The 17,365-nt window shown below is 39.6% G+C and overlaps 1 protein-coding gene across 10 annotated transcripts in view; it reads right to left on the bottom strand.

The window, feature by feature from the left end:
• Nucleotides 1-17,365, bottom strand: part of cacnb2a (calcium channel, voltage-dependent, beta 2a) — a 63,160-nt gene that overhangs the window by 20,146 nt on the left and 25,649 nt on the right. The window contains exon 1 of one of the 10 annotated variants that reach the window (XM_034861782.1): nucleotides 13,258-13,590. The exons of 7 other annotated variants lie outside the window; for them this stretch is intronic. In XM_034861782.1, coding sequence (XP_034717673.1) covers nucleotides 13,258-13,290 — 33 coding nt within the window. In that variant the 5' untranslated portion in view covers nucleotides 13,291-13,590. Of the gene's footprint in view, nucleotides 1-1,856; nucleotides 2,833-13,257; nucleotides 13,591-17,365 lie in introns of those variants that run through there. 2 more of the 10 variants (XM_034861778.1, XM_034861786.1) reach the window with 2 other exon arrangements.

The raw sequence follows: 17,365 nt of genomic DNA on the forward strand, positions 1-17,365 counted from the left end.
AGATTCCGCCCGCCCCCAAGCAAAACACACACAATTACTAACTTAAACACACTCCTGAGTTAAGTGCATTGGTGCACACTACCACACACACTCATCTTGTTATATACTACATGCAAACAGAGCATAAATAATTACTGGGGTAGTTAAAAGCTGAATGCTGAAAGGTAATGCTTGCACGCTACTGCTATAGAGACCAAAGCTTTTACAATGCCCTACAAATGGTAGAGACACCAGACGAGCTGAAATTGAAAACAAAAAGATAAAAAAAGGGGATAGGATGTAAAATTTATTGTCATGCAACCTGAAACTCATTGACATAGAATGTACATACAACCGAAAAACTGCACTTTAGGAAAAGCTGAGGCAGGAAAAACACAGTACCAGCACCCAAAATGTGTTATTTAGGCTTACCCTCTATGTTGAAATCTATACAATGTAAAGTATACACTTAGGATGTAATACATTTAAAATGGGATTTAAAAGTGGCTTAACCTCACCAAGTCATGAATTTGTTAGCCAACCTTTAGCACGACCAGTTCAGCCTTTTTTATCATCCATGACCAGATTTAGTTAATTACAATTGATACATTTAAATTACAAGAAACAGGTAGGGTGTAAGGTAGCTTTTGCTATCTTACCAGCTAGTTTAGCTAAATTTGTCTCTTTTGCTTAAACTGTATTTAGCTGTTTTCTTTGAAACCATACATTTATATGGCCTAAAAGATAATATCTACTGTACATAAGTAATTAAGATAATTTATATACGTAAAAGATTACGTACGATTTTGGTTCTATTATGTTGTTACTGGATTTTGGCTTTGAAGGACAGCACTGATAGCTACAGCTAACTGAAATGAAATACTAATGAAAAACATTCAACATGGTAAGGAAAAGTTGTATCATTTAATTTGTGGATGTTGTATGAATACAGTACATTTGGCAATACCCAAGAGAAAAATCTCCCAGTGCCACATATTAATTTCAGTTAAGCATAACTAAGTGAAAGCAATATGAGCCTTTACCTGCATGCTACTATACCACCCACACAAGGCCTTTCATTCATCTCACTGCACCATTACACTCTGCTGTCTGAGTTAAAAATAGCCTCCCTCACTCTGAGCCTGATCAGAATTACCCAGCCATCACATACACACAAAAGGAGGATGTCCTTTCCACTTACATTACCTCATTTATGTATATAAATGATACAAGTGTTGTCACTGTACATTATACAAGGTTATTCGTATTTGTGTCCTCCATCAACCAATGAAACCCTGTGCTTGTCAATTTCCTCTGTGTCTGTCATCTTCCCTCAAGATGTACCGGTTATGAATAACTCATTTGAAATCAAGCTCATCAAATAACCATGGGCTGCTTCTGCTGTCATCACACCCATGATCATATTAATCTCCCAGTGGCTTTAAAAAAACAAACAACAACAAGCATCTAAACTATGTGTCAAACTCTGCTTAAGCTTAAGTTTGAATATACAGCACTTCCACATTTGGATCACAACATATACTAAATTGGCATCTTATTGCACATTAGTCTTCTCTTTTATGAGCTACACTTGACCTTGAGAATTGCAAGTGACAGTACCTGGGATGATTATTTCATCAAGACGTGATCAAGAACAGCGTCCCAGTGGGTCAGAGGGAGGTGATATGGAGCACTGCCCAGAATCTGACATCCATAACTGATAACAACATCCTGCTTCTTGTCATCAGCAGGCAATACACAATTGTGCCACACTGACCTCAACACTGTGTACTGATGGATGAAGTAGATACACAGACTTACACATACACAGGCACACAAAAAAACTGATGATGTAAACACCCTCAAAATCTGCTTACACAGGCATCGGAGCTCTTGACGCGACCTCCCTTGGCTCGTTTCAGCAAGCGGATCCAGGTGGCCTTCATCAGCCACACTGGTCATTCAGTGTCCTGAGCCACTGCTCCCACCTGCTACTGCTACAACTACACCTAACTGCACTGCTGGGATCACTTTTGAACCAGCACTGCAGCAGCTTTCACTGCAGCGGCTACAGGTGCATTTAACACTGTGGCAACATGGACAGCTGGTTCCTGTTACACCTTGGCTGTAAATGCTAGCTTCATCTCTGGGTGAATAAATATTTTTGGAGTTGGGGCTTCTTGTTTTGCTGCAGCTCCAGCTAGCTCTGCAGCTATCTGTAGAGACACAGCTCCTGCTTCTACTGTTGCTGCTGCCGCCGCCAAAGATGGGGAATCCACAGGAGCTTTCTGCCCCGCGCATAATCTCAGCAGCTCTCTCCCCGTCTGCACCAGTCTCCTCCAGTGCTCAGACAGCCGCTGCAAGTGATGAAGCTGACTCCCCGTATGAGTCAGGTGGCAGCGATGTTTCTTAGCCTCTTGTTTATGCTTTGGTTCCAGCCTTGTTCTCCTCCTTCACTGTAGCCTGCCCTGCTGCTCCACAAGCGATAGATAACAGCGTTCAACCTACATGAGTCCTGGTGTGGCCGCCTGTGACCGACTCTCCTTCTAATGCTAATGAAGTGGCAGCCTCTCAGGTGCTGCTAGCTCCGTCTTTCTCGCTCTCTGTCTCAGCCTGTCAGTGCATGTCCTGCACACTCCTTCGGTGATTCTACCTCAGTATCTCCGTCTTTACCCACCCCTCCTCCTCCTCCTCTTTCACTGTCACTCCCCTTATTTTTTCCCTCAGTTACCCCTCACAGTCAGTCCATCTGCTGGTTGTGGCTCTGCAGTGATGGTTTGCATGTGCTATATGGATAGTGTTTATGTGTCGACAGTGCATACTGTTTTGTTCTTTTTAGTCAAAAGCAGACATCCCGTTGTGAGTTGTTTATAGTTGATAAAATAGGCGTCACATTGCCATCTTCTCAGAGGTGAGAAAATATGCTCACTTTTATTATGCTTCACATCAAGCTCATCATTTTCTGATTAGCGATTTACGCACTGGATTTTGGACTTTTCCTTTTATGCCCTCCTTTGCAAGCCCAAAATAAGTCACACCCATCGTCTATCTCGATTGTAATTTTAAATTGGTTGGGTAGACTAAAGCAACAAGACAGCTTTATTTAACAAAATCATCTTCAACATGGACCTGATGTTTCTTTTCATATTTCTGAATGGGTACTGGTCAGCAAATGCTAAACAACAGTGCTCCATTAGACAAACAAGGTTCTTCTGCTATATTACAAAAGGCTTTCCTCATATTTTTTTTCAATTTGACTGCAGTGCTTGCACAATAAACATCACCTTAACCAATTTGTATCTGTATTAATTTGGGTTGGTCCAATAGAAGCCATCGGGATGTCACAACAACCATTATAAGCAATTTTCATATGTTATCTTTGGCTGTGGGAAATTTTGATGGAATCTTTTCACAATTTCCTAATATTTTATAGAGGAAAGAAAATCGAGAAAATAATTAATTAAAAATAAAGCAGATTAATCAATAATATATATTTAGATTATTGACAGAAAATTAATCTGAATTATTCATTTAAATAATTTTCAAGCAAAAAATCTCTGGTTTTAGCTTCATGGATGTAAGGATTTGGTGCAAGCTAATAAATACAAAATATTTTTGCGTTTTGGATTGTTGGTCAGGCAAAACAAGACTTCTGAATATGCCACTTTGGGAAATTATTCTGTTGTGTATGTCCAAATGCACAGTATTCATCCATTATCCACAAATTAAAGTATAAAACCTTTCCTTGCATTGTTGTTATCTTTAGACAAAACAATCAATTAGGAAAATAATCAGCAGATTAATCGATATTTGTGTGTTTGTGTGTGAGACAAAAAAATAAGACTCATATGTAGTATTGAGTATCTTTTTTTAAATAATCTCTTTTTCACTCTGATCTGCATTAGGGATTCTGAGGTGAAACCTGCTCTAAATCCTCACCTGCCAGATCAGCTGTGATTCATTGCATGTGAGCGGAGTGTTGAAAAGCTACACAGGCCAAATGAGAATCATTAAGGCGTTAATTACAATTTTTCCATCCTCACTCATTAAGGAACAGCCAAAGTTAAACCCTGCAGAACAATTATTCAAAAGGTCGCTTTCATTTGCTGTGCTGATGCATGATGCTCCTCGGTCTGACCCGTGGTCAGGTTATGTGAGTTCAAAGAAGGCAGGGGTCAACCCATGTGACCAGCGGTTGAAATAACCTTGTTTGTTTATGACCAGCAGTCACTCCCCAAGGAGCACTAACTGTAGATCAAAGGATGACAAGCTAATCAGTGATGCTTATCATAACCAATCAATGACATGCCTCCATCTGCTCAGGTACTCTTCAACATGACATGCCCACTTTGAAATGACACACTTACATTAAAGGAAAGGCTGGGGGAAGATGATGTGATTTTAGCTCATTAAGACCAATTAGCCAAACGACCAAGGCGATTACCTAAAGTAGATTATATTTTCAAAAGAAATGGATGGGAATGGTGGACAAGAGAATATTTATCTTGTCCATCCTAACATTGAACCTCTCACCTCAGCTACAACAGCAGTTGAAAGAAAACAGTACATCAATTCCCAGCTTTGCGTGATTTTCAAGAAATAGTGCAATGGTCACATATGTTTCAATAACATGGGTTAAAATTAGCCTCCAGAGGTCTCAGGGCCGGGCACAGATGCTCTGAACATGGCGCTGTGGAGCCTGGAGATGAGAGTGGTGCAACTGTGAAGGCTGCACTCTGATAGCAACACTGACAAAGACTCACAGCGACAGAACATGCCCCCAGCTGCCCAACTTGACCGACCTCTAGACCCCCTGCCACACCAATACAGACAGCACTGTGTCAACAACACACAGACCACTACTAATCTAACAGCAGTTTAACTGGTTTAATCCATGAGGAGAGGTGCTCTTTGGGCTCCCCAAGCACTCTGAGAATCACAGTTCCTTTCAAAGTAGCAGGAAGTTGGTGTCTTGCTCAAAGACATATCCACACGGTTGACTGTTAAAAACCTTGCAAATCTAACAAATACAGGAAGCTTGTTAACTTTGACACTCTACCATGAGTCTGTAAAAGCTGCAAATCGCATCACATTTGATTGCAGTGGTTTTTGTAGCCATCCAAGGGGCATTGCAATTGGTTGTCAGACATCTACTGAAGTCTACACTGAAATATGTCAACAACTATTGGACGGATTGCCATGAAGGGGGGGGGGGGGATTAAAAGGGCAAATGGTCTCTGTGGTCTCTATACCGCCATTATTGATTCATTTGGACAGAAGTCCTTGCTGTAAGCCCATCAATGACCTCTATATACAGCCGTGGCACGGCGATCATTACAGTGGACCATTACAAGTCAGTGTGGCTATTACTACAGTAAAACAAGAGGCTGTGAGTCAGCCTGCCTCCTGCGTCTGACAAAATCACTAATAGTGGATGGAGCCGTTACAATGAGGACTACATTCATGCTGTGAAAGCTCCCATGTTAGCCGCTAAATGAGTTATTCTCTATATGTGTCCACTATAAAAATGGAGTGCTGTAGTCATGCAGAAAACAACGGCTCTGCACGTGACCTATAAAGTGCTCTCATGGTCAAGGATTCTTGGCAAGACTTTTTTAGATCAATTCTTTCATACATTAAGAGTGCTGCTTCTTTCCTTCCACTCAGGCCACACTCCACACTTACAGCTTATTTACTTTTACCAATTTTATCGTGTCCACATTGATGGCCTAGCTCCTTGCAGTGCCCCAAATGTTCTCTAACTCTTCTCTCTCCCATTTACACTTCTTTTCACTTTTTTCCGTTCCTTCCCATACCCAACCCCTTACTCTACTGCTCTCATCTCCCTCCTGTCTCAGGATTAGAAACAAAGAAGAAAATAAGGACAGTTATGTGCACCTTTTTTGCATTTTATAGACTTTTCTAGAATAAAGCCTAAGCACCTGTGACTGTAATGACTGATGCATTGTACGAAAATGTGTTCTTTTTGCATTTTTCCAGCCTTTTCCAGCCTTTTCCAGGGCAGCTCCAAGGCTGTGGAACTCCCTCCCCCATGAGATCCGCATCTCTGAGTCCCTCACCATTTTTCAGTCCCGTCTGAAGACCCATCTTTTCTGTTCTGCCTGTCCTTAGTTTTTTTTTTTAATAACTGTCTCTACTCTGTTAAGCGGCTTTGAGCTCGGGAAAAGCGCTATACAAATTCAATTTATTATTATTATTATTATTTTTTTGACTTACTTCATAATGGCTCATACCTAGTGTTATAGCTAGTGTTGCTGTGGCGTAAAGTACCACACACAATGGATGGCATTAATTAACAGAGTATAAGCTTTGCTTAATTCTAAAAAAATAATATAATTCTTAGCCAAGACATGTAGTAGCACCATGCCATTATCTTGTGATATAAAAGGAAGAAAAAACAAGTAAATGTAGACTAGGATTCACTTGGTTAAAAAGTTATAAATGACCCAAAAGTTAACTGTGCAGTTTGTAAACTTCACCCACTTGTAACCCAAATCGGAACAGAAGACTTAAAATTTAGACGTACTAACAAAACGGACAAACAGTTAAAATTCTGCAGTGAATCTAATGGGGCAGTATGGTCAGACAACACAGTACGTCACATTATGCATCATGATTGAAGAATGAACATTACTGCTCGTGCCAAGTCATGTTCAGTTCTGGCTGACAGACAACACTGCAATGGGCTGACAATGGGCTGAGCAAGTGTGCTAGCAGTTTCAGGCTTGGCATGACTCATTCTAGGCTGGAACCAAAGCAGCCATCTGTCCATCACTGCTACTTCACTCAGTGAAAAACAAATTCAGTTAAATTATCAGTCCACAAACGGCGTCTCCTTTGTCACACAGAGACAATGAGAGCAGACATGGCAGTCAAGAGTGAGAGATGTGTGACTGCACCAATGAATACTTGCCAATATTTCACATGGAGGAACTGAGCAAGAGAGTGAAAGACAAACTGTATGTACATCTGTGAAAGAAAAAGAAAGTGAGTTTGAGAGAGAAATGAGGAGAGATAGAAGAGAGGGGAGATTAATGATCTCTGTGGCGTGGCAAAAGAGGGATTGGCTGCATGAACGTCAAGGTGACTCTGACAGGCCTATGAAAAAAGTGTTTACCCAGCATCTCACGTGCCAGTGCATTAGATAAGTGCATCATCCCATTGAGGTGATGGACTCACTGGCTGTCAATCACATCATCTAAGAAACTTAGAAGCCAAGCACACAGTAAGGGGACTTAAAAGTAGATACGCCTTTTGAATATGTTCCTATATTAACAAGCATTTTGTCCGCACGTCTGCTATGATTGTACATTTTGAACATAGGTACAGTTCACAATAATAAAATGAAATGGTAAAAAATTAAAAAGTTACAACAATTAATTTGAAACAATCATGTACTTTCACTATTATTGTTATTATGCTGACATGCTTTTGTTTAGCAGGTAGAATGTTTACCATGTTCACCATTTTAGTGGTTAGCATGCTGATATTTGCTAATTAGCACTAAACAAACTAAAAAGTACAGCCGACGTTGATGGGAATGTCCTGACTCTTGCATGTATTTAGTCAAAATCCAAAGAATTGGTCAAAATGACCTGATGGTGCTCGATAAAAGGCCAGATGATCACAAACTTCATTGGGATTCATCCTCCGGGGAACATCAGAGTCTCCACCAAATGTCATGGAAATCCATCTGATAGTTCTTGACATATATTTAGGTTTGGACCAAAGTACTGCCATCACTAGAGCCTAGAGGCTGATCAACGTTACAGATTTAAGATTCTGTCAAAAACAAATACAATGTCTAAAAGCATTGACATTGTAAACCAACCCTCAAATACCCATACAGATTAGGGCTGCACAATTTATCGTTTTTTATCATCATTGCAATATCCACTAGTGCCACTATGAGATTTTTTGTGTTAGTTGAAAGAAAATATCAGTAGAAAACTGCACTTTAAAAGGAGAATTACGGTCAATTTCAACATGTAGCTCTGTTATTTGAGAAATTTGGAGTGCGGTCAGTAGAGAGAAAAACAAGAACTATTGGTGCTGCCCACACCGTGTTATCTTCCTGCTAGAGTTAGAACCCAGCAGGCTTAAACAGGGCAAATTTAAACGTGTTTTTAGCTTCTAAACATGTTCAAAATGTCACTAAAAGTGCCTACCCATGTGCAGTGATGACAATGTATGAAAGTTGTGCTTATTCAGCTCTGTTAGTTCCTGGGTTGATACGGCAGGGAATTCTTTGGGACCATCTACAAACTACAACACTGAAAAGAGATACAAACATATTTTGCATTTCTGTAAGTGCTGTAATACAACTAGCAGGAGAGAAGTTATAATTGAGGTAAGTTTTGAGACACTACTTTATTTAATCATTAAATTGATAGTCTACATATTTTTGTTTTATCTCTTTTCTGTGTTTTAGTTTGTAGATGGTCCCTAAGCTCTCTGTTGTCTCAACACAGGAAGTAAACACAGCTGAATTAGCACAACTTTCATGCATTTCAGTCACATCTACAGCAGTCAAATTCACTGTGTTCACTCAGAAGGAATCACTGCACATCACTTAATGACATTTTGAACATGTTTAGAGGCTAAAAACATATTTAAATCTTGCCCTGTTTAAGCCTGCAGGGTACTAAAGCTAGCAGGAGTACAACACGGTGTAGACAGCACAGATTGGTTTCATTTTTCTCTTTACTGACAGCACTGCAAACTTACAAACAACAGACCTACATGTTGAAATTGACCGTAATTCTCCTTTAAACCGTCCGTTTTTTTTGTGGTGCCTCATATATTTAATTCCATGTTCAATTTGTTCAATTAAATAATGTTGGAAATTCCTTGTGTTCCTATGTTACTTTCATTTCTTTCAAAATTCAACAAGTAATTTGTTGTATTTTAGAAGCATACTGAAAGCAGCAGAACTGAGTAGACCTTAATATCTGTTTATGTATCGCAAGTAATATTGTTATCGCGATATTCAACAATGCCATCGCATGTTTTCCTCATATTGTGCAGCTCTAATACAAAACAAAACCATTTTAGCTGAAGTCCTCACTTAAATGAATTCCAATGAAAATGTACTGTTTGGTGTTGCGCCTCACAGCGAGCAGTTCAAATGTCAAATGCTTGGTGACAAGACCCCTACAAGTGCAAAAATACGTGCTAATCCTTTTTCCTCCAGTAAGTATTACCTGCAGCCAGCAGCAGCCGTCCCTTGAGGGGCTTTTTCGCTCATTTACAAAGAACCCCCTCACAGCGAGATCTAGTTTACCTCGCAGCTCTATCCCTCTCAGTTCTCTCTGTTGAAACACACCCCCATAATAGGATGATAGCTGATCAAGGGGAATACAGTGAGAGGCCAGGGGCTGCTCTGTGCTGCTATTTTGTGCTTGCGTCATCAATATCCTGGCAGATTTCTGGTGTAAGAAGCAGGCTGTGGATGATTGATGAGACCTGGCCAAGAGAGCAGAGCGAGCTGCTAACCATCTTCAATGGAGTGAAACATACCGTCATACAACAATTTGGAACTGTGCTTGAGAAAAATGATTTCAGCTCACTTATTTTATGCAATACAGAGATAAATTATGTACTCTGGACCCATTCCTGGCCAAATTTGTGATGTATGCAAACATATCTTTTTGCCACAGGGACATGAGGATTTCCCAGATAACATTGATAAAAATAAAATTTAAAAAAAACTGTCAAAAAATATCTAAAGAAAGGTCAAATCAATTTTTATACATGATTTCCCAACATTAAACCCCAAGGGCCCTATTTAAACGATCTAAGCACACTGTGTGATGCGCAGGTGCATTTAGTGCGCTTCCAAATCCACTTTAGCTAGTTTGAAGCCGGATAAAGGATCCTTGCAACGGGCACATCAAAAGGGTTGTACTTAGTGTCTTCATTAATCGTAGCGGTGTTTTGGGCTTAACATGCAATAAACCAATCACAGTGTCATCTCCCATTTCCTTTAACAGCCAGGCGCATTAACAGCCTGCCGCCATCACCAAGGTACCTTGGCACATTGCTATTATGATGGCGGATTTGTACCTTAATATTTATAGTTTTACTCTTTTGCATGTGTGCTTGTTGCTTAGTGATCAACTGATTTTCAGTTTAGAACAAATACTTTAACAATTTGTTGCTTTATGTGCATCTGAAATCACGTCAATTTTGTCAGCTGATTTATGTTTGACAAATCTGCCAGCTTCTTATACATTTTTGTTTAGAAATGCATAATGGGGCGGCATATTACCCTTAAACATGCTCAATTTATGTTATGTAGATAAATGAAACCCCGGCAGTCTGAAATTACAAGATTATTACAAGAAAATTACAGTGTGCACTTTATTATGCTGCTTGCTTGTTGCTACTGTGTGCAATAGTATAATTGTTTTACTTATGCTTAAATGCGTTTTTATAATTTATTTTCAGAATTTGAAAGAATTTTTCAATATTTTCAGCACTTAACTCTTACTTGTTCTACCTCACCTGTTTTTAGTATTTGTTATATATTCCTTTTGTAAATTTATACTTGTATTATTTGTTATCAACGTGTCATTTTTATGATGTAAATTGAGGGAACAAAAATAGTATCGGCTCCAAATATCGGCAACCCATATCGGTCATCGGCGTTGGCACTTTAAAAAATCCCTATCGCTCGATCCCTAGTGTTGCTGCGCTTCTCTGTGTGTGTGTAACAAACCTAGTGTGTGCGCTGTGCACGAGCCTAGGCACATTTTATTAATGTGCTGTCAAAATAACAATGAGATGCTGTGTTACTGACTTTAGACCAGGGTTATAGCTGCTGCAGCAAGATAGCAATACTCAAACCTCCTTTTAAGACCAGCACGCCCATGGGCCCAAAGATGGGTGCGGGTGCATTTGCTATTTAAACGATGTGGGTACGGGATGGGAAATTAACTGCGTTGGCCTTAAAATAGCAGTGACACTTGTGTCAGTCTTTGTGACGTGGACCTTGACCTCAAAGTGGACCTTGGTGATTAGACTGTCTTCATAACCAACTCATTCTCAGGTTTATTCAGCTTTTTATTACTGGTTCACCTGCAGAACCACCCAGGGTTTTTCAATAATTCTTGCGGATTATCTCATGTATCCTACCTTAAAGTGTCTATATGTAACTTTTTAATGTTTCTGAAGCTCTTTCGTTTTTCATACAATGGTCCTAAATGACCTGTAACAGCAACCGAGACTAACAGTAAAAAAAAAATGCCATTTTAATATAATTTTTAGTAAGGCGTTTTCCAGTGCAGTCACAGAATAATTTGTGTCAGGTAGACGGTGACACTTTCTGATGGGTCACAGATTTCTTTGTTAAACCAAAAAAAGCCTGTGTTAGTTCTCTTAATACATTCATCGTTAGGATCCAGCCTATTGTGCTAGGTTAAAGGTAGCAGAATATTTCTATATAAAGGCCTAACTGTATTTTAATGTTATTTTGGAAGTTACCTGTTGTAGGAGTTTATACTGGGGCAATAGGAGTTTATACTGGGGCAGGACCATCACAGAAAAGAAGGAAATTAAACTAAGAACAACTAAAAACTAAAAGGGAAATTGAAAGACAACGGTGATAACGTAGGATAACTTCGGGAGGGCTATCAACAGATGGAGACAATTAACGGAATTGTAAATTATTCCAAACCCACCGTGAATTGGCCCTGAGGTATGTTACAGTTTATGTCCATTTCTTTTATAAATTAACTTTACAATGCTTCATGTGGTTGTACGTCAGTAGCTGACATAAAATAACATCCCCCTTCCATTAGGAGCAAAGGTTTCCCCTTTACTCTGTGTTTGTGTTGGCTTACTATTTTCTGTCATTTCCCTTGTCCCCCTTTAAAATTACTTGTGTAAAACGTCCCAGGGTTTCATGAAATGTGTTATATGAATCAAAGTTATTATTACATTGGTTGCTACAACAACTTTTTATTGCTTGGTTCAGAAAACAGTGACAGTGATACCCAGTTCTCACTTTGCCGTTAAGTTAAGTTACCGTATGCAACACGTGAAATGCAACGATCCATCTGGAAGTTATTATCTTATTATAAATGAATGATTTTCTGTCTGAGCAAAACGTTCATTGCAACTGTTTGACCTTCCCGTAACGCTAACAACGGTAATACAGTGAACAGTACCGTATAGAAAAGAACTTTACTGAAATTCTACTAACTGTACATGTTAAACTTAGTGTTGTCCTGTACTCCCAGCTGACATGCCACATGGATACAACTCCTGAACAGATCCCTTATAAAATCAAAAAATGAGCTTTTCTCTGTGTGTGTGTGATAATTGTTTTTCCAGACCTAAATGAACAGCTAAAAGCTATGAATTGAGCAGCAAGTAGTTTCGGATTTACCCAAAACTAGAAAGACAGACAGCAGGCTATCTGCTGCATACAAACTCTCAGACATTAACACAACAGAAACACGTGCATGCTGTAGCACTAAATCATATCTGGTGTCTCGACTACTTATTATAAACTTCTGCAGGTTGTTTATAACAGGGTTTTCCGTGAATACTACTGTTTTCAGACTTGCTTTTAGAGACTGATTAGACATTAATACAAGGGTGTGGCTGATGACAAGTACTGATTACTATCACAGGAAAATATTTTACCACCGTATCATTCACACACCCCAACAGAACAGAAAATGTTTGAAACACTAACTACAAACTTTCATGAACAGAACATCTTCTCATTAATTAGGAATGGTGCTTAAAGTTTTACATTTTTGGCTCGTGGCTAAGACCAAACTTTAGCTTTTCCTCTAGGTCAAGGTTTATGCTCTCTACCGGTCTCTGTCTCTCCAACCTTTGCCCAGCTGTTTACTTTATTTCCCTCTTTCTTCCTGTTAATGACTGTCTCCGCTCCCCACTTTAAGATAGCAGAGATCATGCAGAGGTGCTCGCAAATTCAGACAAGATTCCTAAAAGAGTGTTGTCGTCTCAAAACAGCACACTGGAAGAGATTTAAGTGTGCATCTTGAGCATGACTCTCACTAACTTTCAGGCAAAGCAGCGGCAAAGTAGAAAAATAGGAAGTGTATGATTACGCCCCTTTAAATCCTGCACTAATAACCTCCATTCTCCTGCAGTGCGAGCCCTTCCTCTTTGTTCAGAGGGTAGACAGAAAGAAGAGTTGAGAGGTACAGCCGAGTTAGGCTCAGAAAAGCGTAAAAAGGATACTGATTGAGTAGCAGAAAGAATGTTTATTTAACTTACCAGATCTGACTCCTCACTGCCGGAATAATACATTTCTGCCCTACTCGACTCTCTGCCGTTCAGCCCGGCTGGGAGAAAATCTCCTCAGCTGCTGCCCATCTCCTCTCGGAGCACAGGAACTCCTGCCAGCCTGACTTCTTTACTCCTACAAATCCCCTTGTTGCAGCTCCAGGGGGGAACGACTGCCTCTCTAGCCCAAGCAGAGAAAGTTGGAGCCAGAAGGAAGAAGTTAGTTCCTCTCAGCCCTTCTTTGGCCTACCCAAGTCCCTGAGAAGCAAAGAAAAGACCAGCGTCTTTCCCACGCTGGGAGAACACTCCTTCACAGCGCCGCAGCCGTCCTCCAGCCCCAAAAGCAAGCCCCTCTGCCCCTCTCCCCTCCCACACACAAACACATATATACACACACTCTGTCTGTTTCTCACACACAAACACACACACACACACATATACACACAGCCAGTTAGGAAGTAAGATCTCTGGCCAACAGGGCCTGCCTGAAAATTCTAGAAAGCACCCAAAGCAGCTGCAGAAGCTTTTTATATTTGTGAGCGAGAGTTTGATCTGGAGAGTTTACATGTTTTCCCCCTAAAGGAGGTTACACTCTGTGGAGAGAAAAGCTGGAGGATTTAAACTCACTGTATAGTCTCAGCACATGTTGTTGCAACCAAAACGTCAGGAAGTAATTATCTTCACTACATCGACGAAATGCCATATCTGCTTTCATCATCAAGGGGACCAAAGTCATCGAAACTTTCCGTTTGGTCATTTGATGGTAGACCATTAAGCTTACATTAAAAAGTTAGACAAATGGAAGTTACTTTGTAGAATAAGAACACATAACACACTACAAACTCTTACATGTATTAAATTAAAGCCATATAAAAGTTGGTTTAGTAATAAAGTGACAGATTTCTATTAGTCAGAGCTCCAGGGTAATGCAGCTGGTATGCATCTAAGAAACTGTAGTGGTTACTGTAAAAAAAAAAAAAAAAGATGCACATTCCCTCCAAAGAACATCTTTGTGTTTTGACATCAGAAACTCTGAAGCTGTGATGTGTGTTTTGTTAGCTTTCCGTGTATGAGCTGTTATGTCACAGCTCATGTTGGCTGAGCAAGTTTAACATTCTATTTAAGCGGTACAACATGAGTCAAAACAGAGTTGGAAACTGCCACAGCTGAGTCATGAGTTCACAAAATGAAACCCTGACTAATTAAAATGGTCCCGTTATAAAACAGGAGCAACAGAGGAATGCAGCTATGTCACTGGAAAAACATGCCAACTGAACAGCACAGAGGTGAACCGAATGGATACACTTTATGTCCAACCTGTAAAATCATACAACTATAAAACTACAAGCTCTGAGCTTTATTCAACATCCCGGTAAAGTCCACATTTGTATTTGTCAGTGTGGAAAAAAAATGTTTTCTGGGCGGCCCATCCTAAATCCTGGATTATTTTGTGCTTGATCGGGGTTAACCCCTTTCTGAGGATTATCATCCAGGGTGAGTGCTGCCCGGCACGTGACAAACTGTAGGATAGTTATCCTCATTTTACCAGAATTTTCAAGTCCTAATGCATCAGTGCAATAGAAAAATCTTCTGTTGTCTGAGATAAGAAAATGAGCTTGAAAACCAGTCGGTGTATATCTCACCTATAATATTTAGCTTAGCATTAAGACTGAAAATGGGGAAACCGCTAGCCTGGATCTGTCCAGCTGCACCTAGCCAATAATAAATACATTTTTAAATTTCCGTACAGATTAAACAAATTAGATAATTAGATGTGTTTAAGAAGAAAGAAACTTTTCAAGAGTCAAGGCAAGAGTGTTTCTTACATATTGACCATAGTCTCCACTTCTGATAAATTTGTTAGGCTGCAACTAATGATTATTAACAATTATTTGTTCAAATTATATGCTTGATTAATTGTTTTGTGATCTTTGGTCTAATTATTGTTAAGAAGTGAAAAATGCCCATTGCAGTTTCCAAAATCCTATATTGACACAATCACATATTGTTTAGTCCAACTATTAGTCCCCAACATTCAGCTATTCAATTTATTATCATAGAAGAGTAAAAGGAAATTTAATTTTTAAACATTTAAAAACCCTGGATGCCGTGAACGGTTTTGCCATTTTTGCTTCATAGCCGAGTTTGTGGTCTAATCCAAAACCCTGCAGTGAGGGCAAGGTAAATGAAGGTGAAAGGCAGACTAATTAAGTCCAGGCCTGAAGGCAAAAGCCTCCGCAAACTGAGGGTGATGACAGTTGATGAGGAAGTGTGATCTGTTGCCTCTGAATACTCACTAAAAATGACTTTTGCATGTGAAGTCTGCAACTGCTAGAAAATCAGAGAAATTAAAAAATAAATAAAATCAAAGTGAGATTGGGAAGTTGATCAGGAAAAACTTTGAATTGTGATTTTAAGATGCCACTTGTTAATCAAAACAATGCGTACAAACCAATATACGTCCACTGATCCTTTGTAGCTCCAGCTATCCCTGCCAGGATTAGCATGCTGATGCCTACCATACTGAAACATACTGAGAAACGGGTTTTAGCTCAAAGCCTCTACAAGCATACGCTGTATGCAATATGTCAAATTAACAAAAGCAAACAAAGCTTTTTGAAATTGGTTGCTTTCTTTTGTGTAATTACTATAATATTATGACACAATAGCATTCTTCACTGCCAACAGTCATTATCAGTCCTCTCTGAATTGGCTCTGAATGGGATTTGACAGATCAATGTCTTCCAGTTCTGCCAGCGCTGGGAAAAGAGTGTCGGCATTGCCTTTGGCTTATCGACTAGTATACATGCACACAATGACGTCAGCAGACCTTCACACCGACAAGAATACAAAGGGCAATGAGGATAGCTTATTAAGACCAGCGTGCAGTAATTGGACAGAGAGGGGGGAATCAATACAACATCCCAATGTGTTTAACCTAGAAGAAAAAGATTTTAAAAAATCAGACATTGCTAACAGTGGTTTCCTTTCACTCCTAAATGTCACCTTGTGTAGTATGAAGAGACTGATGGTAGACTAAATTCTGACTCTGTTGCTCTTGCATTTTCCCTAATACAACAGCCTGTCAATAAATACTTGTATCGACACCTTTTTCTGACAACATTGGATCCTTCAAGAAGACAGGATTTATTCCAGGACCGTTGCATTCATTTCAGCTACTGTAAGAGTATCTAAATTGGCAAAAAGGTGTACACTGTAGAATAAATGTTTTTAAATCTAAGAATACATGAGTATTAGATGCATGGCAACAATATTTTAATGTGGGCGACAGGAATTTACTGTGGGTAAGAAGCTTAAGTCCTGAAGTCTAATCCTAAAGTAATGATCATACATGACTTTCTATTGGTGGTGAGCAGTTATCAAGTTGAAACGGGTCACATGCTGTTTCACAGATAAGATGGTGATTTACAGGTTTACCGGGCATTTTCAACTTATATTAAAGCCAAACTTTGGAGCGCTCCTTACTGTGCTCCATGGCTGAAACACAACAAGTGTCTGGAATTCGCGGCGGCGTTTTAAAAACAAAAAAAAAACGATGCCACTGACATCGTAATTTCTGAAAAGATTACTAGTTGGCACCAGTTCTTGATGCCCAATCGTATCAACCACTAACAATCTTTTTTTTTTTTTTTAAGATGAAATCATCAGATCAGAATCAGATCAATCATCCTGGAGCTAGTGGAGATTCAATCTGCAGTAAAGCGGTGATCACACCTGTGTACTTAATGTCTTTCATGCCACCAGGCCATTCTATCTCCATATCAGGAGTTCCGACACTTTCATGCTTTGTGACTCCACAGTGGCCACACTCACCATTAAAGTAAACGGTCCAAAACAAAACCCCTCCACTTGCCAAACACACTTGCCAGTGTTCAAGCACTCTGGATCACAAGTTAATCTGTGTAACATCAATAGAAAATCATAACACAGACAAAACCATGACAGATAATTGAAGATAAGTAATTGATTCTGACCCGGAGCATCTTGCCAGCAACATTAACAATATCCAGCAACATCAACAGTGTTTTGTTTGCCTGTCAAATGTGCTGTTATAACAGGCCATGATTCATATAAATAA

This window comes from Etheostoma cragini, chromosome 22, assembly GCF_013103735.1.
Source record: "Etheostoma cragini isolate CJK2018 chromosome 22, CSU_Ecrag_1.0, whole genome shotgun sequence".
NCBI lineage: Eukaryota > Metazoa > Chordata > Actinopteri > Perciformes > Percidae > Etheostoma > Etheostoma cragini.